We start from the raw sequence: 27941 nt of genomic DNA, 5'->3' as shown, positions 1-27941 counted from the left end.
ATTTGCAAAACAAACGCGTTTTTTTTTAAATAACTCGAAACTTTCGCGTTTAATAGCGAAAAATACACGTTTATTCGCGACAGCAACGCGTTAATTCGCGAAATTTTTGCGTTTTATATCGAAAGTTTCGCGTGTTTGCCAGAAAAAATGTATGTTTGAAGGCACATGTACACTTGTAAAAGTAAGTGTGTCATAGATCCATTGACGTTCAATAAAATGCAATTTCTGTAATATTTTTTAATATTTGTTATGAATTCTTTGGATTAAGCTACAATTCATAACTATCCTCGTTAAAATTGAATTGATGCGTTAAAAATGATTGAATTTATCGATGAAGCACTAATCAGAAAAAATGAAATCGCAAATTGTGTACCTGGTGAAAATATCAATGGACAACAGCGTGTTTTGTTTCCACCACAAAAATCCCCCACAAAGTGATTGTTGCATGAACTTTATAGGTCAAATATTGCAGTGATTTAATTAGATTTTGCAGTCCTGGTATAAAGTTAAAACGTCACATCTGGCAGTTGGGGAAGAAACTATCCATACACGAAAAAGGTGCGGGCATTAAATTTGAATCAGCCAATTAAATGCTTCTTTTTTTTAAACTCCAACATGTGATTTGGCCTGCATGTTACACTAAAAAATGTCGTCATTCAAAGAATCGCTATATCGACCGAAGTGTGTACTTTCATGCAAGATTTGCGATAAAGTTAACGAGGCCGAGTACAGTTGGAATGCGCATGACTTTGTGTATATTTCTAATTTTAATGCATCCGCAGGTGCAAATTTATAACTTTCTTGAATTATGTTATGTGCAAAATTAAAATTATATGTAAAGGTTATTAGTTATAATATGTGGTTTTATGAATTTGATAGGGTAAAAAGGCGCTTTCGCATTATAGTTTCCCGCTTCTTTTTTATAAACTATGCATTAAGCGAAAGAAAAAAATATGATAAGCTTATATATTCGAGGCGGCGATGGATTTTAAAAATAAGAATTTATTGACAAAGCATTGAGAGTAGCATTTTCGGAAAAGTTTTATTAGGTAAAAAAAAATCATTTTTATAAGCCAAGACATACCACAATATGCCATTTTTTTGGGGGGGGGGGAGGGGGGGAGGCATCTTTGATATTATCCGTAGAACAAACCATTAGGTAAACTTTTTAATTAAATTTTACTAGTTGGTAAATTTTGAGCCCACCTGAGCTTTTCTGATCACATTTTGCCTGTTGTCCGTCTGTCTGTCTGTTTGTCTGTCCGTCTGTCCTTAAATTGTTCACACTTTCAACATCTTCTGCAGAACCACTGGACACATTTCAACCAAACTTGGCATAAAGCACCCTTAGGCAAAGGGAATTTTGAGTTGTGAAAATTAAGGATCACAACTTTTTCAAACGTAGATAATTAGTAATTAATTAAAAAGAAAATGAGAAAATTTTAAAAATCTTCTTCTCAAGAACCACATTAGTAGGACACTTATGTGAAAGCATCCTCAGGGAGTGTAAATTCAAAGTTGTGAAAATCATGGTGGGGCCACAATTGGGGGTCGATTTTTTCATAGGAATACGAATCTCGTATATAGAGATCTTCTTCTAAGAAACTAATCAGCCAGGAAAACTGAATCTTGAGTAGACGCATCCTGAGGTAGGGTCGATTCAAAGTTGTAAAAATCATGACCTCCGGGGGTAAGGTGGATCACACTGGGGGATAGAATTTTTATATTTTAATATAAGTAAATATTTAAAAATCTTGTTCTCAGAAACTTATCAGCCTGGAAAATTGAAACTTGTGTGGAAGCATCCTCAGGTAGTGTATATTCAAAGAATAAATATCATGACCTATGTGGGTAGGGTTATGCCACAAAGGGGGATAATTTTTTTTTTACATAGGAATTTGTAGAGGAAATATTTGAAAATCTTCTTCTCTGAAACCAATTAGTCAGGAGAGCTGAACTTGTGTGGAAGCAACCTCAGGTGGGGAGGATTCAAGTTTGTTTAAATCATGATCCCTGGGGGTTAAGGCCACAATGGGAGATGTGAATTTTTACATAGATATATATAGAGAAAAGTCTTTAAAAATTTTCTTCCCAAAAACCAAACTGCCAGAATAATGTGAAAGCATCCTCAGGGTAGGGTAGATTCAAGTTTGTATAAATCATGATCTCGGGGGTGGGGGGGTAGAGTGGGGATACAACAGGAGGTTGAATTTTTACATACATGTAGGAATATAGAGAGAAAAATATTTAAAAATCTACTAAAATTTGCATAGAAAAGCTGTCATTTTAGTGAAAGCAACCTCAGATAATGTAGATTCAAATTTGTTAAAATCAAAATCTTGAGGAGTAGGGTGGGGCCACATTAGGAATTCAATTTTACAAAGGAAAAACATCTGAATTATTCACTAAAACTGAAATGTTAAATACATTGTATATAGTTTTACTTATATTAACATATTGCTAATTATTGAAAATCGTTTAGACTTCGGCCCCTGGACGATTCGTGGGCCTCACAAGGGGTTCAGAGGTTGAGTAGGTTTATATTCCATATATAAACGATTGTTATGGATCTTTTTGAGAACTGCAATGCTCAACTTGTAATATTACTATAAAATCATCCTTTAAGAAAAGGGACATGATTATGGACATAAAAATATCCAGGGGAAAAATGGATTTTTATTTATACAGGATCTACGTGCATTATACTACATTGTCCAGATATTTTGTATTATGACTCCATCAAGTTGATCCTATCATTCGTATTGTTGCTCACGTGAGCGATGTGGCAAATGGGCCTCCTGTTACAATAGTTGTTATATATTTGAAAGAAATATCTAGGGTAGAAATGAAAAATATAAGGAAAATGTGAAAATTTTGCGCTTTTCAACAAATTATTAATGGGACCCATAGAAAAATGTGTTAACCTTCGAAACCACCCCTTTATAAGAAATTAGGGTGGTAAATAAATGCATTTTATCAAAATATCAAGGGTAGAAACATTTAGACTCGGTCTAGTTAAAATGCAACGTTTACCGTTCACGCTTTCCATATTTTAAACACTTGCAAAGATGCTAGAGGAAAATGATTATTCATAATTTTTGCAATTTTTGCTTTAACCAGTTAAAAAAGAACTTACATCGTGGTCGTCATGGTCCACGTGCCCTGTTACCTGTGGTGATGGAATTCAGTCAAGAAACAGACGATGTGATCTAAAAGATGATGAAAAACATCTGTGTGGTTATGAAGAAAACGAGAAAAGGAAATGCAAAACAAACATAGAATGTCCAAGTATGTAAAACAACGATGATATTGCCGATACTTTTGTTTTACTTTTGCTTTCCAAAGGTGACAATATACTTCACATTCACTTCATATTAAACATTTTATATTCAACTTTACAAAATATTTACAAAGATTGTTTGAAAAGTCCACAAATAGCGAAGCATAGGAAAATTCTTTTTCCTATCTGGTGTTCTCTAACACTGTCCAAAATAAAATTTCAGATTTAGAAAAGAAACACTAATTACTAACAATTAAAACACCAAACATTCTATCAAAAATACAGTACTTAACATTTAGTTTATTTTTCAAAGTTGACGGGGCTTGGTCTGATTGGTCGCAGTGGAGTCAGTGTTCTAACACTTGTGGACCCGGCCAGGAAACTAGAACGAGAACTTGTACAAATCCGGCCCCAGAGCATGGAGGCAAACCCTGTCCTGGGGATGACTCTGAAAGCCGCCCCTGCATTGGGTGTCCAGGTAAGACGTTTAATTTCTCAATCAATCACTCAATCAATCACTCGATCAATCACTCACTCACTCTATCCTGATCAATCATTCAAGCCATAGATCGATTGACTGATGGATGTAATAGGGTCCTAGCTAGACCAAGCATCGGACGACGCACATGCCTGCTGCTGCTCTCGCTCTCTCATCAAGTCATGTACCTTAAATCATGATTATTTGAAATTGTAGGAGGCAAAGTGGTAACGCCATGGTCCAGCTGGGGAAGCTGCTCAGTGTCTTGTGGAGATGGAACGCAGACCAGATCCAGAGCCTGTGACCTGACAACTGACGAAGCAGCTCGATATAACTGTCACTTCAAAGAACAGCAGCAACAACCCTGCTCGAAGCCGCCTTGTCCAAGTATGAATTGATTATATTTATCCCCCCCCCAAATTGTATTGCAAACATGATTGTTATTTAAATGATCGAATGCACGACGCTATGGTCTCACAATGTGCGTCCTTCATGTAATGATAAACAACATAAGCCAGGTAAACGCGGATGTCTGGGCATCGGAAGTGCTGGTGTAGACTGTGCATGAGATAGTTGCTTGAATTCGTTGCAGTTGACGGGGCTTGGTCTGATTGGTCGCAGTGGAGTCAGTGTTCTAACACTTGTGGACCCGGCCAGGAAACTAGAACGAGAACTTGTACAAATCCGGCCCCAGAGCATGGAGGCAAACCCTGTCCTGGGGATGACTCTGAAAGCCGCCCCTGCATTGGGTGTCCAGGTAAGACGTTTAATTTCTCAATCAATCACTCAATCAATCACTCGATCAATCACTCACTCACTCTATCCTGATCAATCATTCAAGCCATAGATCGATTGACTGATGGATGTAATAGGGTCCTAGCTAGACCCAGCATCGGACGACGCACATGCCTGCTGCTGCTCTCGCTCTCTCATCAAGTCATGTACCTTAAATCATGATTATTTGAAATTGTAGGAGGCAAAGTGGTAACGCCATGGTCCAGCTGGGGAAGCTGCTCAGTGTCTTGTGGAGATGGAACGCAGACCAGATCCAGAGCCTGTGACCTGACAACTGACGAAGCAGCTCGATATAACTGTCACTTCAAAGAACAGCAGCAACAACCCTGCTCGAAGCCGCCTTGTCCAAGTATGAATTGATTATATTTGTCCCCCCCCCCCCCCAAATTGTATTGCAAACATGATTGTTATTTAAATGATCGAATGCACGACGCTATGGTCTCACAATGTGCGTCCTTCATGTAATGATAAACAACATAAGCCAGGTAAACGCGGATGTCTGGGCATCGGAAGTGCTGGTGTAGACTGTGCATGAGATAGTTGCTTGAATTCGTTGCAGTTGACGGGGCTTGGTCTGATTGGTCGCAGTGGAGTCAGTGTTCTAACACTTGTGGACCCGGCCAGGAAACTAGAACGAGAACTTGTACAAATCCGGCCCCAGAGCATGGAGGCAAACCCTGTCCTGGGGATGACTCTGAAAGCCGCCCCTGCATTGGGTGTCCAGGTAAGACGTTTAATTTCTCAATCAATCACTCAATCAATCACTCGATCAATCACTCACTCACTCTATCCTGATCAATCATTCAAGCCATAGATCGATTGACTGATGGATGTAATAGGGTCCTAGCTAGACCCAGCATCGGACGACGCACATGCCTGCTGCTGCTCTCGCTCTCTCATCAAGTCATGTACCTTAAATCATGATTATTTGAAATTGTAGGAGGCAAAGTGGTAACGCCATGGTCCAGCTGGGGAAGCTGCTCAGTGTCTTGTGGAGATGGAACGCAGACCAGATCCAGAGCCTGTGACCTGACAACTGACGAAGCAGCTCGATATAACTGTCACTTCAAAGAACAGCAGCAACAACCCTGCTCGAAGCCGCCTTGTCCAAGTATGAATTGATTATATTTGTCCCCCCCCCCAAATTGTATTGCAAACATGATTGTTATTTAAATGATCGAATGCACGACGCTATGGTCTCACAATGTGCGTCCTTCATGTAATGATAAACAACATAAGCCAGGTAAACGCGGATGTCTGGGCATCGGAAGTGCTGGTGTAGACTGTGCATGAGATAGTTGCTTGAATTCGTTGCAGTTGACGGGGCTTGGTCTGATTGGTCGCAGTGGAGTCAGTGTTCTAACACTTGTGGACCCGGCCAGGAAACTAGAACGAGAACTTGTACAAATCCGGCCCCAGAGCATGGAGGCAAACCCTGTCCTGGGGATGACTCTGAAAGCCGCCCCTGCATTGGGTGTCCAGGTAAGACGTTTAATTTCTCAATCAATCACTCAATCAATCACTCGATCAATCACTCACTCACTCTATCCTGATCAATCATTCAAGCCATAGATCGATTGACTGATGGATGTAATAGGGTCCTAGCTAGACCCAGCATCGGACGACGCACATGCCTGCTGCTGCTCTCGCTCTCTCATCAAGTCATGTACCTTAAATCATGATTATTTGAAATTGTAGGAGGCAAAGTGGTAACGCCATGGTCCAGCTGGGGAAGCTGCTCAGTGTCTTGTGGAGATGGAACGCAGACCAGATCCAGAGCCTGTGACCTGACAACTGACGAAGCAGCTCGATATAACTGTCACTTCAAAGAACAGCAGCAACAACCCTGCTCGAAGCCGCCTTGTCCAAGTATGAATTGATTATATTTATCCCCCCCCCCCCAAATTGTATTGCAAACATGATTGTTATTTAAATGATCGAATGCACGACGCTATGGTCTCACAATGTGCGTCCTTCATGTAATGATAAACAACATAAGCCAGGTAAACGCGGATGTCTGGGCATCGGAAGTGCTGGTGTAGACTGTGCATGAGATAGTTGCTTGAATTCGTTGCAGTTGACGGGGCTTGGTCTGATTGGTCGCAGTGGAGTCAGTGTTCTAACACTTGTGGACCCGGCCAGGAAACTAGAACGAGAACTTGTACAAATCCGGCCCCAGAGCATGGAGGCAAACCCTGTCCTGGGGATGACTCTGAAAGCCGCCCCTGCATTGGGTGTCCAGGTAAGACGTTTAATTTCTCAATCAATCACTAAATCAATCACTCGATCAATCACTCACTCACTCTATCCTGATCAATCATTCAAGCCATAGATCGATTGACTGATGGATGTAATAGGGTCCTAGCTAGACCCAGCATCGGACGACGCACATGCCTGCTGCTGCTCTCGCTCTCTCATCAAGTCATGTACCTTAAATCATGATTATTTGAAATTGTAGGAGGCAAAGTGGTAACGCCATGGTCCAGCTGGGGAAGCTGCTCAGTGTCTTGTGGAGATGGAACGCAGACCAGATCCAGAGCCTGTGACCTGACAACTGACGAAGCAGCTCGATATAACTGTCACTTCAAAGAACAGCAGCAACAACCCTGCTCGAAGCCGCCTTGTCCAAGTATGAATTGATTATATTTGTCCCCCCCCCCCCCCAAATTGTATTGCAAACATGATTATTATTTAAATGATCGAATGCACGACGCTATGGTCTCACAATGTGCGTCCTTCATGTAATGATAAACAACATAAGCCAGGTAAACGCGGATGTCTGGGCATCGGAAGTGCTGGTGTAGACTGTGCATGAGATAGTTGCTTGAATTCGTTGCAGTTGACGGGGCTTGGTCTGATTGGTCGCAGTGGAGTCAGTGTTCTAACACTTGTGGACCCGGCCAGGAAACTAGAACGAGAACTTGTACAAATCCGGCCCCAGAGCATGGAGGCAAACCCTGTCCTGGGGATGACTCTGAAAGCCGCCCCTGCATTGGGTGTCCAGGTAAGACGTTTAATTTCTCAATCAATCACTCAATCAATCACTCGATCAATCACTCACTCACTCTATCCTGATCAATCATTCAAGCCATAGATCGATTGACTGATGGATGTAATAGGGTCCTAGCTAGACCCAGCATCGGACGACGCACATGCCTGCTGCTGCTCTCGCTCTCTCATCAAGTCATGTACCTTAAATCATGATTATTTGAAATTGTAGGAGGCAAAGTGGTAACGCCATGGTCCAGCTGGGGAAGCTGCTCAGTGTCTTGTGGAGATGGAACGCAGACCAGATCCAGAGCCTGTGACCTGACAACTGACGAAGCAGCTCGATATAACTGTCACTTCAAAGAACAGCAGCAACAACCCTGCTCGAAGCCGCCTTGTCCAAGTATGAATTGATTATATTTGTCCCCCCCCCCAAATTGTATTGCAAACATGATTGTTATTTAAATGATCGAATGCACGACGCTATGGTCTCACAATGTGCGTCCTTCATGTAATGATAAACAACATAAGCCAGGTAAACGCGGATGTCTGGGCATCGGAAGTGCTGGTGTAGACTGTGCATGAGATAGTTGCTTGAATTCGTTGCAGTTGACGGGGCTTGGTCTGATTGGTCGCAGTGGAGTCAGTGTTCTAACACTTGTGGACCCGGCCAGGAAACTAGAACGAGAACTTGTACAAATCCGGCCCCAGAGCATGGAGGCAAACCCTGTCCTGGGGATGACTCTGAAAGCCGCCCCTGCATTGGGTGTCCAGGTAAGACGTTTAATTTCTCAATCAATCACTCAATCAATCACTCGATCAATCACTCACTCACTCTATCCTGATCAATCATTCAAGCCATAGATCGATTGACTGATGGATGTAATAGGGTCCTAGCTAGACCCAGCATCGGACGACGCACATGCCTGCTGCTGCTCTCGCTCTCTCATCAAGTCATGTACCTTAAATCATGATTATTTGAAATTGTAGGAGGCAAAGTGGTAACGCCATGGTCCAGCTGGGGAAGCTGCTCAGTGTCTTGTGGAGATGGAACGCAGACCAGATCCAGAGCCTGTGACCTGACAACTGACGAAGCAGCTCGATATAACTGTCACTTCAAAGAACAGCAGCAACAACCCTGCTCGAAGCCGCCTTGTCCAAGTATGAATTGATTATATTTGTCCCCCCCCCCCCCAAATTGTATTGCAAACATGATTGTTATTTAAATGATCGAATGCACGACGCTATGGTCTCACAATGTGCGTCCTTCATGTAATGATAAACAACATAAGCCAGGTAAACGCGGATGTCTGGGCATCGGAAGTGCTGGTGTAGACTGTGCATGAGATAGTTGCTTGAATTCGTTGCAGTTGACGGGGCTTGGTCTGATTGGTCGCAGTGGAGTCAGTGTTCTAACACTTGTGGACCCGGCCAGGAAACTAGAACGAGAACTTGTACAAATCCGGCCCCAGAGCATGGAGGCAAACCCTGTCCTGGGGATGACTCTGAAAGCCGCCCCTGCATTGGGTGTCCAGGTAAGACGTTTAATTTCTCAATCAATCACTCAATCAATCACTCGATCAATCACTCACTCACTCTATCCTGATCAATCATTCAAGCCATAGATCGATTGACTGATGGATGTAATAGGGTCCTAGCTAGACCCAGCATCGGACGACGCACATGCCTGCTGCTGCTCTCGCTCTCTCATCAAGTCATGTACCTTAAATCATGATTATTTGAAATTGTAGGAGGCAAAGTGGTAACGCCATGGTCCAGCTGGGGAAGCTGCTCAGTGTCTTGTGGAGATGGAACGCAGACCAGATCCAGAGCCTGTGACCTGACAACTGACGAAGCAGCTCGATATAACTGTCACTTCAAAGAACAGCAGCAACAACCCTGCTCGAAGCCGCCTTGTCCAAGTATGAATTGATTATATTTGTCCCCCGCCCCCCCCAAATTGTATTGCAAACATGATTGTTATTTAAATGATCGAATGCACGACGCTATGGTCTCACAATGTGCGTCCTTCATGTAATGATAAACAACATAAGCCAGGTAAACGCGGATGTCTGGGCATCGGAAGTGCTGGTGTAGACTGTGCATGAGATAGTTGCTTGAATTCGTTGCAGTTGACGGGGCTTGGTCTGATTGGTCGCAGTGGAGTCAGTGTTCTAACACTTGTGGACCCGGCCAGGAAACTAGAACGAGAACTTGTACAAATCCGGCCCCAGAGCATGGAGGCAAACCCTGTCCTGGGGATGACTCTGAAAGCCGCCCCTGCATTGGGTGTCCAGGTAAGACGTTTAATTTCTCAATCAATCACTCAATCAATCACTCGATCAATCACTCACTCACTCTATCCTGATCAATCATTCAAGCCATAGATCGATTGACTGATGGATGTAATAGGGTCCTAGCTAGACCCAGCATCGGACGACGCACATGCCTGCTGCTGCTCTCGCTCTCTCATCAAGTCATGTACCTTAAATCATGATTATTTGAAATTGTAGGAGGCAAAGTGGTAACGCCATGGTCCAGCTGGGGAAGCTGCTCAGTGTCTTGTAGAGATGGAACGCAGACCAGATCCAGAGCCTGTGACCTGACAACTGACGAAGCAGCTCGATATAACTGTCACTTCAAAGAACAGCAGCAACAACCCTGCTCGAAGCCGCCTTGTCCAAGTATGAATTGATTATATTTGTCCCCCCCCCCCCCCAAATTGTATTGCAAACATGATTGTTATTTAAATGATCGAATGCACGACGCTATGGTCTCACAATGTGCGTCCTTCATGTAATGATAAACAACATAAGCCAGGTAAACGCGGATGTCTGGGCATCGGAAGTGCTGGTGTAGACTGTGCATGAGATAGTTGCTTGAATTCGTTGCAGTTGACGGGGCTTGGTCTGATTGGTCGCAGTGGAGTCAGTGTTCTAACACTTGTGGACCCGGCCAGGAAACTAGAACGAGAACTTGTACAAATCCGGCCCCAGAGCATGGAGGCAAACCCTGTCCTGGGGATGACTCTGAAAGCCGCCCCTGCATTGGGTGTCCAGGTAAGACGTTTAATTTCTCAATCAATCACTCAGTCAATCACTCGATCAATCACTCACTCACTCTATCCTGATCAATCATTCAAGCCATAGATCGATTGACTGATGGATGTAATAGGGTCCTAGCTAGACCCAGCATCGGACGACGCACATGCCTGCTGCTGCTCTCGCTCTCTCATCAAGTCATGTACCTTAAATCAGGATTATTTGAAATTGTAGGAGGCAAAGTGGTAACGCCATGGTCCAGCTGGGGAAGCTGCTCAGTGTCTTGTGGAGATGGAACGCAGACCAGATCCAGAGCCTGTGACCTGACAACTGACGAAGCAGCTCGATATAACTGTCACTTCAAAGAACAGCAGCAACAACCCTGCTCGAAGCCGCCTTGTCCAAGTATGAATTGATTATATTTATCCCCCCCCCCCAAATTGTATTGCAAACATGATTGTTATTTAAATGATCGAATGCACGACGCTATGGTCTCACAATGTGCGTCCTTCATGTAATGATAAACAACATAAGCCAGGTAAACGCGGATGTCTGGGCATCGGAAGTGCTGGTGTAGACTGTGCATGAGATAGTTGCTTGAATTCGTTGCAGTTGACGGGGCTTGGTCTGATTGGTCGCAGTGGAGTCAGTGTTCTAACACTTGTGGACCCGGCCAGGAAACTAGAACGAGAACTTGTACAAATCCGGCCCCAGAGCATGGAGGCAAACCCTGTCCTGGGGATGACTCTGAAAGCCGCCCCTGCATTGGGTGTCCAGGTAAGACGTTTAATTTCTCAATCAATCACTAAATCAATCACTCGATCAATCACTCACTCACTCTATCCTGATCAATCATTCAAGCCATAGATCGATTGACTGATGGATGTAATAGGGTCCTAGCTAGACCCAGCATCGGACGACGCACATGCCTGCTGCTGCTCTCGCTCTCTCATCAAGTCATGTACCTTAAATCATGATTATTTGAAATTGTAGGAGGCAAAGTGGTAACGCCATGGTCCAGCTGGGGAAGCTGCTCAGTGTCTTGTGGAGATGGAACGCAGACCAGATCCAGAGCCTGTGACCTGACAACTGACGAAGCAGCTCGATATAACTGTCACTTCAAAGAACAGCAGCAACAACCCTGCTCGAAGCCGCCTTGTCCAAGTATGAATTGATTATATTTGTCCCCCCCCCCCCAAATTGTATTGCAAACATGATTATTATTTAAATGATCGAATGCACGACGCTATGGTCTCACAATGTGCGTCCTTCATGTAATGATAAACAACATAAGCCAGGTAAACGCGGATGTCTGGGCATCGGAAGTGCTGGTGTAGACTGTGCATGAGATAGTTGCTTGAATTCGTTGCAGTTGACGGGGCTTGGTCTGATTGGTCGCAGTGGAGTCAGTGTTCTAACACTTGTGGACCCGGCCAGGAAACTAGAACGAGAACTTGTACAAATCCGGCCCCAGAGCATGGAGGCAAACCCTGTCCTGGGGATGACTCTGAAAGCCGCCCCTGCATTGGGTGTCCAGGTAAGACGTTTAATTTCTCAATCAATCACTCAATCAATCACTCGATCAATCACTCACTCACTCTATCCTGATCAATCATTCAAGCCATAGATCGATTGACTGATGGATGTAATAGGGTCCTAGCTAGACCCAGCATCGGACGACGCACATGCCTGCTGCTGCTCTCGCTCTCTCATCAAGTCATGTACCTTAAATCATGATTATTTGAAATTGTAGGAGGCAAAGTGGTAACGCCATGGTCCAGCTGGGGAAGCTGCTCAGTGTCTTGTGGAGATGGAACGCAGACCAGATCCAGAGCCTGTGACCTGACAACTGACGAAGCAGCTCGATATAACTGTCACTTCAAAGAACAGCAGCAACAACCCTGCTCGAAGCCGCCTTGTCCAAGTATGAATTGATTATATTTGTCCCCCCCCCCAAATTGTATTGCAAACATGATTGTTATTTAAATGATCGAATGCACGACGCTATGGTCTCACAATGTGCGTCCTTCATGTAATGATAAACAACATAAGCCAGGTAAACGCGGATGTCTGGGCATCGGAAGTGCTGGTGTAGACTGTGCATGAGATAGTTGCTTGAATTCGTTGCAGTTGACGGGGCTTGGTCTGATTGGTCGCAGTGGAGTCAGTGTTCTAACACTTGTGGACCCGGCCAGGAAACTAGAACGAGAACTTGTACAAATCCGGCCCCAGAGCATGGAGGCAAACCCTGTCCTGGGGATGACTCTGAAAGCCGCCCCTGCATTGGGTGTCCAGGTAAGACGTTTAATTTCTCAATCAATCACTCAATCAATCACTCGATCAATCACTCACTCACTCTATCCTGATCAATCATTCAAGCCATAGATCGATTGACTGATGGATGTAATAGGGTCCTAGCTAGACCCAGCATCGGACGACGCACATGCCTGCTGCTGCTCTCGCTCTCTCATCAAGTCATGTACCTTAAATCATGATTATTTGAAATTGTAGGAGGCAAAGTGGTAACGCCATGGTCCAGCTGGGGAAGCTGCTCAGTGTCTTGTGGAGATGGAACGCAGACCAGATCCAGAGCCTGTGACCTGACAACTGACGAAGCAGCTCGATATAACTGTCACTTCAAAGAACAGCAGCAACAACCCTGCTCGAAGCCGCCTTGTCCAAGTATGAATTGATTATATTTGTCCCCCCCCCCCCAAATTGTATTGCAAACATGATTGTTATTTAAATGATCGAATGCACGACGCTATGGTCTCACAATGTGCGTCCTTCATGTAATGATAAACAACATAAGCCAGGTAAACGCGGATGTCTGGGCATCGGAAGTGCTGGTGTAGACTGTGCATGAGATAGTTGCTTGAATTCGTTGCAGTTGACGGGGCTTGGTCTGATTGGTCGCAGTGGAGTCAGTGTTCTAACACTTGTGGACCCGGCCAGGAAACTAGAACGAGAACTTGTACAAATCCGGCCCCAGAGCATGGAGGCAAACCCTGTCCTGGGGATGACTCTGAAAGCCGCCCCTGCATTGGGTGTCCAGGTAAGACGTTTAATTTCTCAATCAATCACTCAATCAATCACTCGATCAATCACTCACTCACTCTATCCTGATCAATCATTCAAGCCATAGATCGATTGACTGATGGATGTAATAGGGTCCTAGCTAGACCCAGCATCGGACGACGCACATGCCTGCTGCTGCTCTCGCTCTCTCATCAAGTCATGTACCTTAAATCATGATTATTTGAAATTGTAGGAGGCAAAGTGGTAACGCCATGGTCCAGCTGGGGAAGCTGCTCAGTGTCTTGTGGAGATGGAACGCAGACCAGATCCAGAGCCTGTGACCTGACAACTGACGAAGCAGCTCGATATAACTGTCACTTCAAAGAACAGCAGCAACAACCCTGCTCGAAGCCGCCTTGTCCAAGTATGAATTGATTATATTTGTCCCCCGCCCCCCCCAAATTGTATTGCAAACATGATTGTTATTTAAATGATCGAATGCACGACAAGCCAGGTCTGGGCATCGGAAGTGCTGGTGTAGACTGTGCATGAGATAGTTGCTTGAATTCGTTGCAGTTGACGGGGCTTGGTCTGATTGGTCGCAGTGGAGTCAGTGTTCTAACACTTGTGGACCCGGCCAGGAAACTAGAACGAGAACTTGTACAAATCCGGCCCCAGAGCATGGAGGCAAACCCTGTCCTGGGGATGACTCTGAAAGCCGCCCCTGCATTGGGTGTCCAGGTAAGACGTTTAATTTCTCAATCAATCACTCAATCAATCACTCGATCAATCACTCACTCACTCTATCCTGATCAATCATTCAAGCCATAGATCTGAAAGCCGCCCCTGCATTGGGTGTCCAGGTAAGACGTTTAATTTCTCAATCAATCACTCAATCAATCACTCGATCAATCACTCACTCACTCTATCCTGATCAATCATTCAAGCCATAGATCGATTGACTGATGGATGTAATAGGGTCCTAGCTAGACCCAGCATCGGACGACGCACATGCCTGCTGCTGCTCTCGCTCTCTCAATAAGTCATGTACCTTAAATCATGATTATTTGAAATTGTAGGAGGCAAAGTGGTAACGCCATGGTCCAGCTGGGGAAGCTGCTCAGTGTCTTGTGGAGATGGAACGCAGACCAGATCCAGAGCCTGTGACCTGACAACTGACGAAGCAGCTCGATATAACTGTCACTTCAAAGAACAGCAGCAACAACCCTGCTCGAAGCCGCCTTGTCCAAGTATGAATTGATTATATTTATCCCCCCCCCCAAATTGTATTGCAAACATGATTGTTATTGAAATGATCGAATGCACGACGCTATGGTGTCACAATGTGCGTCCTTTATGTAATGATAAACAACATAAGCCAGGTCTGGGCATCGGAAGTGCTGGTGTAGACTGTGCATGAGATAGTTGCTTGAATTCGTTGCAGTTGACGGGGCTTGGTCTGATTGGTCGCAGTGGAGTCAGTGTTCTAACACTTGTGGACCCGGCCAGGAAACTAGAACGAGAACTTGTACAAATCCGGCCCCAGAGCATGGAGGCAAACCCTGTCCTGCGGATGACTCTGAAAGCCGCCCCTGCATTGGGTGTCCAGGTAAGACGTTTAATTTCTCAATCAATCACTCAATCAATCACTCGATCAATCACTCACTCACTCTATCCTGATCAATCATTCAAGCCATAGATCTGAAAGCCGCCCCTGCATTGGGTGTCCAGGTAAGACGTTTAATTTCTCAATCAATCACTCAATCAATCACTCGATCAATCACTCACTCACTCTATCCTGATCAATCATTCAAGCCATAGATCGATTGACTGATGGATGTAATAGGGTCCTAGCTAGACCCAGCATCGGACGACGCACATGCCTGCTGCTGCTCTCGCTCTCTCAATAAGTCATGTACCTTAAATCATGATTATTTGAAATTGTAGGAGGCAAAGTGGTAACGCCATGGTCCAGCTGGGGAAGCTGCTCAGTGTCTTGTGGAGATGGAACGCAGACCAGATCCAGAGCCTGTGACCTGACAACTGACGAAGCAGCTCGATTTAACTGTCACTTCAAAGAACAGCAGCAACAACCCTGCTCGAAGCCGCCTTGTCCAAGTATGAATTGATTATATTTATCCCCCCCCCCAAATTGTATTGCAAACATGATTGTTATTGAAATGATCGAATGCACGACGCTATGGTGTCACAATGTGCGTCCTTTATGTAATGATAAACAACATAAGCCAGGTCTGGGCATCGGAAGTGCTGGTGTAGACTGTGCATGAGATAGTTGCTTGAATTCGTTGCAGTTGACGGGGCTTGGTCTGATTGGTCGCAGTGGAGTCAGTGTTCTAACACTTGTGGACCCGGCCAGGAAACTAGAACGAGAACTTGTACAAATCCGGCCCCAGAGCATGGAGGCAAACCCTGTCCTGCGGATGACTCTGAAAGCCGCCCCTGCATTGGGTGTCCAGGTAAGACGTTTAATTTCTCAATCAATCACTCAATCAATCACTCGATCAATCACTCACTCACTCTATCCTGATCAATCATTCAAGCCATAGATCGATTGACTGATGGATGTAATAGGGTCCTAGCTAGACCCAGCATCGGACGACGCACATGCCTGCTGCTGCTCTCGCTCTCTCAATAAGTCATGTACCTTAAATCATGATTATTTGAAATTGTAGGAGGCAAAGTGGTAACGCCATGGTCCAGCTGGGGAAGCTGCTCAGTGTCTTGTGGAGATGGAACGCAGACCAGATCCAGAGCCTGTGACCTGACAACTGACGAAGCAGCTCGATATAACTGTCACTTCAAAGAACAGCAGCAACAACCCTGCTCGAAGCCGCCTTGTCCAAGTATGAATTGATTATATTTATCCCCCCCCCCAAATTGTATTGCAAACATGATTGTTATTTAAATGATCGAATGCACGACGCTATGGTGTCACAATGTGCGTCCTTTATGTAATGATAAACAACATAAGCCAGGTCTGGGCATCGGAAGTGCTGGTGTAGACTGTGCATGAGATAGTTGCTTGAATTCGTTGCAGTTGACGGGGCTTGGTCTGATTGGTCGCAGTGGAGTCAGTGTTCTAACACTTGTGGACCCGGCCAGGAAACTAGAACGAGAACTTGTACAAATCCGGCCCCAGAGCATGGAGGCAAACCCTGTCCTGCGGATGACTCTGAAAGCCGCCCCTGCATTGGGTGTCCAGGTAAGACGTTTAATTTCTCAATCAATCACTCAATCAATCACTCGATCAATCACTCACTCACTCTATCCTGATCAATCATTCAAGCCATAGATCGATTGACTGATGGATGTAATAGGGTCCTAGCTAGACCCAGCATCGGACGACGCACATGCCTGCTGCTGCTCTCGCTCTCTCAATAAGTCATGTACCTTAAATCATGATTATTTGAAATTGTAGGAGGCAAAGTGGTAACGCCATGGTCCAGCTGGGGAAGCTGCTCAGTGTCTTGTGGAGATGGAACGCAGACCAGATCCAGAGCCTGTGACCTGACAACTGACGAAGCAGCTCGATATAACTGTCACTTCAAAGAACAGCAGCAACAACCCTGCTCGAAGCCGCCTTGTCCAAGTATGAATTGATTATATTTATCCCCCCCCCCCAAATTGTATTGCAAACATGATTGTTATTGAAATGATCGAATGCACGACGCTATGGTGTCACAATGTGCGTCCTTTATGTAATGATAAACAACATAAGCCAGGTCTGGGCATCGGAAGTGCTGGTGTAGACTGTGCATGAGATAGTTGCTTGAATTCGTTGCAGTTGACGGGGCTTGGTCTGATTGGTCGCAGTGGAGTCAGTGTTCTAACACTTGTGGACCCGGCCAGGAAACTAGAACGAGAACTTGTACAAATCCGGCCCCAGAGCATGGAGGCAAACCCTGTCCTGGGGATGACTCTGAAAGCCGCCCCTGCATTGGGTGTCCAGGTAAGACGTTTAATTTCTCAATCAATCACTCAATCAATCACTCGATCAATCACTCACTCACTCTATCCTGATCAATCATTCAAGCCATAGATCGATTGACTGATGGATGTAATAGGGTCCTAGCTAGACCCAGCATCGGACGACGCACATGCCTGCTGCTGCTCTCGCTCTCTCAATAAGTCATGTACCTTAAATCATGATTATTTGAAATTGTAGGAGGCAAAGTGGTAACGCCATGGTCCAGCTGGGGAAGCTGCTCAGTGTCTTGTGGAGATGGAACGCAGACCAGATCCAGAGCCTGTGACCTGACAACTGACGAAGCAGCTCGATATAACTGTCACTTCAAAGAACAGCAGCAACAACCCTGCTCGAAGCCGCCTTGTCCAAGTATGAATTGATTATATTTATCCCCCCCCCCCAAATTGTATTGCAAACATGATTGTTATTTAAATGATCGAATGCACGACGCTATGGTGTCACAATGTGCGTCCTTTATGTAATGATAAACAACATAAGCCAGGTCTGGGCATCGGAAGTGCTGGTGTAGACTGTGCATGAGATAGTTGCTTGAATTCGTTGCAGTTGACGGGGCTTGGTCTGATTGGTCGCAGTGGAGTCAGTGTTCTAACACTTGTGGACCCGGCCAGGAAACTAGAACGAGAACTTGTACAAATCCGGCCCCAGAGCATGGAGGCAAACCCTGTCCTGGGGATGACTCTGAAAGCCGCCCCTGCATTGGGTGTCCAGGTAAGACGTTTAATTTCTCAATCAATCACTCAATCAATCACTCGATCAATCACTCACTCACTCTATCCTGATCAATCATTCAAGCCATAGATCGATTGACTGATGGATGTAATAGGGTCCTAGCTAGACCCAGCATCGGACGACGCACATGCCTGCTGCTGCTCTCGCTCTCTCAATAAGTCATGTACCTTAAATCATGATTATTTGAAATTGTAGGAGGCAAAGTGGTAACGCCATGGTCCAGCTGGGGAAGCTGCTCAGTGTCTTGTGGAGATGGAACGCAGACCAGATCCAGAGCCTGTGACCTGACAACTGACGAAGCAGCTCGATATAACTGTCACTTCAAAGAACAGCAGCAACAACCCTGCTCGAAGCCGCCTTGTCCAAGTATGAATTGATTATATTTATCCCCCCCCCCCCAAATTGTATTGCAAACATGATTGTTATTTAAATGATCGAATGCACGACGCTATGGTGTCACAATGTGCGTCCTTTATGTAATGATAAACAACATAAGCCAGGTCTGGGCATCGGAAGTGCTGGTGTAGACTGTGCATGAGATAGTTGCTTGAATTCGTTGCAGTTGACGGGGCTTGGTCTGATTGGTCGCAGTGGAGTCAGTGTTCTAACACTTGTGGACCCGGCCAGGAAACTAGAACGAGAACTTGTACAAATCCGGCCCCAGAGCATGGAGGCAAACCCTGTCCTGGGGATGACTCTGAAAGCCGCCCCTGCATTGGGTGTCCAGGTAAGACGTTTAATTTCTCAATCAATCACTCAATCAATCACTCGATCAATCACTCACTCACTCTATCCTGATCAATCATTCAAGCCATAGATCGATTGACTGATGGATGTAATAGGGTCCTAGCTAGACCCAGCATCGGACGACGCACATGCCTGCTGCTGCTCTCGCTCTCTCATCAAGTCATGTACCTTAAATCATGATTATTTGAAATTGTAGGAGGCAAAGTGGTAACGCCATGGTCCAGCTGGGGAAGCTGCTCAGTGTCTTGTGGAGATGGAACGCAGACCAGATCCAGAGCCTGTGACCTGACAACTGACGAAGCAGCGCGATATAACTGTCACTTCAAAGAACAGCAGCAACAACCCTGCTCGAAGCCGCCTTGTCCAAGTATGAATTGATTATATTTATCCCCCCCCCCTCCCCCCAAATTGTATTGCAAACATGATTGTTATTTAAATGATCGAATGCACGACGCTATTGTGTCACAATGTGCGTCCTTCATGTAATGATAAACAACATAAGCCAGGTAAACGCGGATGTCTGGGCATCGGAAGTGCTGGTGTAGACTGTGCATGAGATAGTTGCTTGAATTCGTTGCAGTTGACGGGGCTTGGTCTGATTGGTCGCAGTGGAGTCAGTGTTCTAACACTTGTGGACCCGGCCAGGAAACTAGAACGAGAACTTGTACAAATCCGGCCCCAGAGCATGGAGGCAAACCCTGTCCTGGGGATGACTCTGAAAACCGCCCCTGCATTGGGTGTCCAGGTAAGACGTTTAATTTCTCAATCAATCACTCAATCAATCACTCGATCAATCACTCACTCACTCTATCCTGATCAATCATTCAAGCCATAGATCGATTGACTGATGGATGTAATAGGGTCCTAGCTAGACCCAGCATCGGACGACGCACATGCCTGCTGCTGCTCTCGCTCTCTCATCAAGTCATGTACCTTAAATCATGATTATTTGAAATTGTAGGAGGCAAAGTGGTAACGCCATGGTCCAGCTGGGGAAGCTGCTCAGTGTCTTGTGGAGATGGAACGCAGACCAGATCCAGAGCCTGTGACCTGACAACTGACGAAGCAGCGCGATATAACTGTCACTTCAAAGAACAGCAGCAACAACCCTGCTCGAAGCCGCCTTGTCCAAGTATGAATTGATTATATTTATCCCCCCCCCCTCCCCCCAAATTGTATTGCAAACATGATTGTTATTTAAATGATCGAATGCACGACGCTATTGTGTCACAATGTGCGTCCTTCATGTAATGATAAACAACATAAGCCAGGTAAACGCGGATGTCTGGGCATCGGAAGTGCTGGTGTAGACTGTGCATGAGATAGTTGCTTGAATTCGTTGCAGTTGACGGGGCTTGGTCTGATTGGTCGCAGTGGAGTCAGTGTTCTAACACTTGTGGACCCGGCCAGGAAACTAGAACGAGAACTTGTACAAATCCGGCCCCAGAGCATGGAGGCAAACCCTGTCCTGGGGATGACTCTGAAAACCGCCCCTGCATTGGGTGTCCAGGTAAGACGTTTAATTTCTCAATCAATCACTCAATCAATCACTCGATCAATCACTCACTCACTCTATCCTGATCAATCATTCAAGCCATAGATCGATTGACTGATGGATGTAATAGGGTCCTAGCTAGACCCAGCATCGGACGACGCACATGCCTGCTGCTGCTCTCGCTCTCTCATCAAGTCATGTACCTTAAATCATGATTATTTGAAATTGTAGGAGGCAAAGTGGTAACGCCATGGTCCAGCTGGGGAAGCTGCTCAGTGTCTTGTGGAGATGGAACGCAGACCAGATCCAGAGCCTGTGACCTGACAACTGACGAAGCAGCGCGATATAACTGTCACTTCAAAGAACAGCAGCAACAACCCTGCTCGAAGCCGCCTTGTCCAAGTATGAATTGATTATATTTATCCCCCCCCCCCCTCCCCCCAAATTGTATTGCAAACATGATTGTTATTTAAATGATCGAATGCACGACGCTATTGTGTCACAATGTGCGTCCTTCATGTAATGATAAACAACATAAGCCAGGTAAACGCGGATGTCTGGGCATCGGAAGTGCTGGTGTAGACTGTGCATGAGATAGTTGCTTGAATTCGTTGCAGTTGACGGGGCTTGGTCTGATTGGTCGCAGTGGAGTCAGTGTTCTAACACTTGTGGACCCGGCCAGGAAACTAGAACGAGAACTTGTACAAATCCGGCCCCAGAGCATGGAGGCAAACCCTGTCCTGGGGATGACTCTGAAAACCGCCCCTGCATTGGGTGTCCAGGTAAGACGTTTAATTTCTCAATCAATCACTCAATCAATCACTCGATCAATCACTCACTCACTCTATCCTGATCAATCATTCAAGCCATAGATCGATTGACTGATGGATGTAATAGGGTCCTAGCTAGACCCAGCATCGGACGACGCACATGCCTGCTGCTGCTCTCGCTCTCTCATCAAGTCATGTACCTTAAATCATGATTATTTGAAATTGTAGGAGGCAAAGTGGTAACGCCATGGTCCAGCTGGGGAAGCTGCTCAGTGTCTTGTGGAGATGGAACGCAGACCAGATCCAGAGCCTGTGACCTGACAACTGACGAAGCAGCGCGATATAACTGTCACTTCAAAGAACAGCAGCAACAACCCTGCTCGAAGCCGCCTTGTCCAAGTATGAATTGATTATATTTATCCCCCCCCCCCTCCCCCCAAATTGTATTGCAAACATGATTGTTATTTAAATGATCGAATGCACGACGCTATTGTGTCACAATGTGCGTCCTTCATGTAATGATAAACAACATAAGCCAGGTAAACGCGGATGTCTGGGCATCGGAAGTGCTGGTGTAGACTGTGCATGAGATAGTTGCTTGAATTCGTTGCAGTTGACGGGGCTTGGTCTGATTGGTCGCAGTGGAGTCAGTGTTCTAACACTTGTGGACCCGGCCAGGAAACTAGAACGAGAACTTGTACAAATCCGGCCCCAGAGCATGGAGGCAAACCCTGTCCTGGGGATGACTCTGAAAACCGCCCCTGCATTGGGTGTCCAGGTAAGACGTTTAATTTCTCAATCAATCACTCAATCAATCACTCGATCAATCACTCACTCACTCTATCCTGATCAATCATTCAAGCCATAGATCGATTGACTGATGGATGTAATAGGGTCCTAGCTAGACCCAGCATCGGACGACGCACATGCCTGCTGCTGCTCTCGCTCTCTCATCAAGTCATGTACCTTAAATCATGATTATTTGAAATTGTAGGAGGCAAAGTGGTAACGCCATGGTCCAGCTGGGGAAGCTGCTCAGTGTCTTGTGGAGATGGAACGCAGACCAGATCCAGAGCCTGTGACCTGACAACTGACGAAGCAGCGCGATATAACTGTCACTTCAAAGAACAGCAGCAACAACCCTGCTCGAAGCCGCCTTGTCCAAGTATGAATTGATTATATTTATCCCCCCCCCCCTCCCCCCAAATTGTATTGCAAACATGATTGTTATTTAAATGATCGAATGCACGACGCTATTGTGTCACAATGTGCGTCCTTCATGTAATGATAAACAACATAAGCCAGGTAAACGCGGATGTCTGGGCATCGGAAGTGCTGGTGTAGACTGTGCATGAGATAGTTGCTTGAATTCGTTGCAGTTGACGGGGCTTGGTCTGATTGGTCGCAGTGGAGTCAGTGTTCTAACACTTGTGGACCCGGCCAGGAAACTAGAACGAGAACTTGTACAAATCCGGCCCCAGAGCATGGAGGCAAACCCTGTCCTGGGGATGACTCTGAAAACCGCCCCTGCATTGGGTGTCCAGGTAAGACGTTTAATTTCTCAATCAATCACTCAATCAATCACTCGATCAATCACTCACTCACTCTATCCTGATCAATCATTCAAGCCATAGATCGATTGACTGATGGATGTAATAGGGTCCTAGCTAGACCCAGCATCGGACGACGCACATGCCTGCTGCTGCTCTCGCTCTCTCATCAAGTCATGTACCTTAAATCATGATTATTTGAAATTGTAGGAGGCAAAGTGGTAACGCTATGGTCCAGCTGGGGAAGCTGCTCAGTGTCTTGTGGAGATGGAACGCAGACCAGATCCAGAGCCTGTGACCTGACAACTGACGAAGCAGCGCGATATAACTGTCACTTCAAAGAACAGCAGCAACAACCCTGCTCGAAGCCGCCTTGTCCAAGTATGAATTGATTATATTTATCCCCCCCCCCTCCCCCCAAATTGTATTGCAAACATGATTGTTATTTAAATGATCGAATGCACGACGCTATTGTGTCACAATGTGCGTCCTTCATGTAATGATAAACAACATAAGCCAGGTAAACGCGGATGTCTGGGCATCGGAAGTGCTGGTGTAGACTGTGCATGAGATAGTTGCTTGAATTCGTTGCAGTTGACGGGGCTTGGTCTGATTGGTCGCAGTGGAGTCAGTGTTCTAACACTTGTGGACCCGGCCAGGAAACTAGAACGAGAACTTGTACAAATCCGGCCCCAGAGCATGGAGGCAAACCCTGTCCTGGGGATGACTCTGAAAACCGCCCCTGCATTGGGTGTCCAGGTAAGACGTTTAATTTCTCAATCAATCACTCAATCAATCACTCGATCAATCACTCACTCACTCTATCCTGATCAATCATTCAAGCCATAGATCGATTGACTGATGGATGTAATAGGGTCCTAGCTAGACCCAGCATCGGACGACGCACATGCCTGCTGCTGCTCTCGCTCTCTCATCAAGTCATGTACCTTAAATCATGATTATTTGAAATTGTAGGAGGCAAAGTGGTAACGCCATGGTCCAGCTGGGGAAGCTGCTCAGTGTCTTGTGGAGATGGAACGCAGACCAGATCCAGAGCCTGTGACCTGACAACTGACGAAGCAGCGCGATATAACTGTCACTTCAAAGAACAGCAGCAACAACCCTGCTCGAAGCCGCCTTGTCCAAGTATGAATTGATTATATTTATCCCCCCCCCCCTCCCCCCAAATTGTATTGCAAACATGATTGTTATTTAAATGATCGAATGCACGACGCTATTGTGTCACAATGTGCGTCCTTCATGTAATGATAAACAACATAAGCCAGGTAAACGCGGATGTCTGGGCATCGGAAGTGCTGGTGTAGACTGTGCATGAGATAGTTGCTTGAATTCGTTGCAGTTGACGGGGCTTGGTCTGATTGGTCGCAGTGGAGTCAGTGTTCTAACACTTGTGGACCCGGCCAGGAAACTAGAACGAGAACTTGTACAAATCCGGCCCCAGAGCATGGAGGCAAACCCTGTCCTGGGGATGACTCTGAAAACCGCCCCTGCATTGGGTGTCCAGGTAAGACGTTTAATTTCTCAATCAATCACTCAATCAATCACTCGATCAATCACTCACTCACTCTATCCTGATCAATCATTCAAGCCATAGATCGATTGACTGATGGATGTAATAGGGTCCTAGCTAGACCCAGCATCGGACGACGCACATGCCTGCTGCTGCTCTCGCTCTCTCATCAAGTCATGTACCTTAAATCATGATTATTTGAAATTGTAGGAGGCAAAGTGGTAACGCCATGGTCCAGCTGGGGAAGCTGCTCAGTGTCTTGTGGAGATGGAACGCAGACCAGATCCAGAGCCTGTGACCTGACAACTGACGAAGCAGCGCGATATAACTGTCACTTCAAAGAACAGCAGCAACAACCCTGCTCGAAGCCGCCTTGTCCAAGTATGAATTGATTATATTTATCCCCCCCCCCCTCCCCCCAAATTGTATTGCAAACATGATTGTTATTTAAATGATCGAATGCACGACGCTATTGTGTCACAATGTGCGTCCTTCATGTAATGATAAACAACATAAGCCAGGTAAACGCGGATGTCTGGGCATCGGAAGTGCTGGTGTAGACTGTGCATGAGATAGTTGCTTGAATTCGTTGCAGTTGACGGGGCTTGGTCTGATTGGTCGCAGTGGAGTCAGTGTTCTAACACTTGTGGACCCGGCCAGGAAACTAGAACGAGAACTTGTACAAATCCGGCCCCAGAGCATGGAGGCAAACCCTGTCCTGGGGATGACTCTGAAAACCGCCCCTGCATTGGGTGTCCAGGTAAGACGTTTAATTTCTCAATCAATCACTCAATCAATCACTCGATCAATCACTCACTCACTCTATCCTGATCAATCATTCAAGCCATAGATCGATTGACTGATGGATGTAATAGGGTCCTAGCTAGACCCAGCATCGGACGACGCACATGCCTGCTGCTGCTCTCGCTCTCTCATCAAGTCATGTACCTTAAATCATGATTATTTGAAATTGTAGGAGGCAAAGTGGTAACGCCATGGTCCAGCTGGGGAAGCTGCTCAGTGTCTTGTGGAGATGGAACGCAGACCAGATCCAGAGCCTGTGACCTGACAACTGACGAAGCAGCGCGATATAACTGTCACTTCAAAGAACAGCAGCAACAACCCTGCTCGAAGCCGCCTTGTCCAAGTATGAATTGATTATATTTATCCCCCCCCCCCTCCCCCCAAATTGTATTGCAAACATGATTGTTATTTAAATGATCGAATGCACGACGCTATTGTGTCACAATGTGCGTCCTTCATGTAATGATAAACAACATAAGCCAGGTAAACGCGGATGTCTGGGCATCGGAAGTGCTGGTGTAGACTGTGCATGAGATAGTTGCTTGAATTCGTTGCAGTTGACGGGGCTTGGTCTGATTGGTCGCAGTGGAGTCAGTGTTCTAACACTTGTGGACCCGGCCAGGAAACTAGAACGAGAACTTGTACAAATCCGGCCCCAGAGCATGGAGGCAAACCCTGTCCTGGGGATGACTCTGAAAACCGCCCCTGCATTGGGTGTCCAGGTAAGACGTTTAATTTCTCAATCAATCACTCAATCAATCACTCGATCAATCACTCACTCACTCTATCCTGATCAATCATTCAAGCCATAGATCGATTGACTGATGGATGTAATAGGGTCCTAGCTAGACCCAGCATCGGACGACGCACATGCCTGCTGCTGCTCTCGCTCTCTCATCAAGTCATGTACCTTAAATCATGATTATTTGAAATTGTAGGAGGCAAAGTGGTAACGCCATGGTCCAGCTGGGGAAGCTGCTCAGTGTCTTGTGGAGATGGAACGCAGACCAGATCCAGAGCCTGTGACCTGACAACTGACGAAGCAGCGCGATATAACTGTCACTTCAAAGAACAGCAGCAACAACCCTGCTCGAAGCCGCCTTGTCCAAGTATGAATTGATTATATTTATCCCCCCCCCCCTCCCCCCAAATTGTATTGCAAACATGATTGTTATTTAAATGATCGAATGCACGACGCTATTGTGTCACAATGTGCGTCCTTCATGTAATGATAAACAACATAAGCCAGGTAAACGCGGATGTCTGGGCATCGGAAGTGCTGGTGTAGACTGTGCATGAGATAGTTGCTTGAATTCGTTGCAGTTGACGGGGCTTGGTCTGATTGGTCGCAGTGGAGTCAGTGTTCTAACACTTGTGGACCCGGCCAGGAAACTAGAACGAGAACTTGTACAAATCCGGCCCCAGAGCATGGAGGCAAACCCTGTCCTGGGGATGACTCTGAAAACCGCCCCTGCATTGGGTGTCCAGGTAAGACGTTTAATTTCTCAATCAATCACTCAATCAATCACTCGATCAATCACTCACTCACTCTATCCTGATCAATCATTCAAGCCATAGATCGATTGACTGATGGATGTAATAGGGTCCTAGCTAGACCCAGCATCGGACGACGCACATGCCTGCTGCTGCTCTCGCTCTCTCATCAAGTCATGTACCTTAAATCATGATTATTTGAAATTGTAGGAGGCAAAGTGGTAACGCCATGGTCCAGCTGGGGAAGCTGCTCAGTGTCTTGTGGAGATGGAACGCAGACCAGATCCAGAGCCTGTGACCTGACAACTGACGAAGCAGCGCGATATAACTGTCACTTCAAAGAACAGCAGCAACAACCCTGCTCGAAGCCGCCTTGTCCAAGTATGAATTGATTATATTTATCCCCCCCCCTCCCCCCAAATTGTATTGCAAACATGATTGTTATTTAAATGATCGAATGCACGACGCTATTGTGTCACAATGTGCGTCCTTCATGTAATGATAAACAACATAAGCCAGGTAAACGCGGATGTCTGGGCATCGGAAGTGCTGGTGTAGACTGTGCATGAGATAGTTGCTTGAATTCGTTGCAGTTGACGGGGCTTGGTCTGATTGGTCGCAGTGGAGTCAGTGTTCTAACACTTGTGGACCCGGCCAGGAAACTAGAACGAGAACTTGTACAAATCCGGCCCCAGAGCATGGAGGCAAACCCTGTCCTGGGGATGACTCTGAAAACCGCCCCTGCATTGGGTGTCCAGGTAAGACGTTTAATTTCTCAATCAATCACTCAATCAATCACTCGATCAATCACTCACTCACTCTATCCTGATCAATCATTCAAGCCATAGATCGATTGACTGATGGATGTAATAGGGTCCTAGCTAGACCCAGCATCGGACGACGCACATGCCTGCTGCTGCTCTCGCTCTCTCATCAAGTCATGTACCTTAAATCATGATTATTTGAAATTGTAGGAGGCAAAGTGGTAACGCCATGGTCCAGCTGGGGAAGCTGCTCAGTGTCTTGTGGAGATGGAACGCAGACCAGATCCAGAGCCTGTGACCTGACAACTGACGAAGCAGCGCGATATAACTGTCACTTCAAAGAACAGCAGCAACAACCCTGCTCGAAGCCGCCTTGTCCAAGTATGAATTGATTATATTTATCCCCCCCCCCTCCCCCCAAATTGTATTGGAAACATGATTGTTATTT

The 27941-nt window shown here is 45.9% G+C and overlaps 1 protein-coding gene across 1 annotated transcript; it reads left to right on the top strand.

Moving 5' to 3' along the window:
• Positions 1-3280: 3280 nt before the first annotated feature.
• On the top strand, positions 3281-27885 carry LOC128182147 (SCO-spondin-like). The gene is made up of 45 exons (XM_052850759.1): positions 3281-3292; positions 3594-3758; positions 4351-4515; positions 5113-5277; positions 5871-6035; positions 6631-6795; positions 7393-7557; positions 8151-8315; positions 8912-9076; positions 9674-9838; positions 10436-10600; positions 11195-11359; positions 11955-12119; positions 12713-12877; positions 13473-13637; positions 14177-14341; positions 15045-15209; positions 15913-16077; positions 16659-16823; positions 17406-17570; positions 18153-18309; positions 18534-18704; positions 18901-19065; positions 19666-19830; positions 20047-20217; positions 20431-20595; positions 20812-20982; positions 21198-21362; positions 21579-21749; positions 21964-22128; positions 22345-22515; positions 22730-22894; positions 23111-23281; positions 23495-23659; positions 23876-24046; positions 24261-24425; positions 24642-24812; positions 25027-25191; positions 25408-25578; positions 25793-25957; positions 26174-26344; positions 26559-26723; positions 26940-27110; positions 27323-27487; positions 27704-27885. The coding sequence occupies exons 1-45, from the start codon at positions 3281-3283 to the stop codon at positions 27883-27885; spliced, it is 7347 nt and encodes a 2448-aa protein (XP_052706719.1).
• The last annotated feature ends 56 nt before the right edge of the window (positions 27886-27941 follow it).

This window comes from Crassostrea angulata, chromosome 4 (assembly GCF_025612915.1).
Source record: "Crassostrea angulata isolate pt1a10 chromosome 4, ASM2561291v2, whole genome shotgun sequence".
NCBI lineage: Eukaryota > Metazoa > Mollusca > Bivalvia > Ostreida > Ostreidae > Magallana > Magallana angulata.
This window is presented reverse-complemented; position numbering and strand designations above follow the sequence as displayed.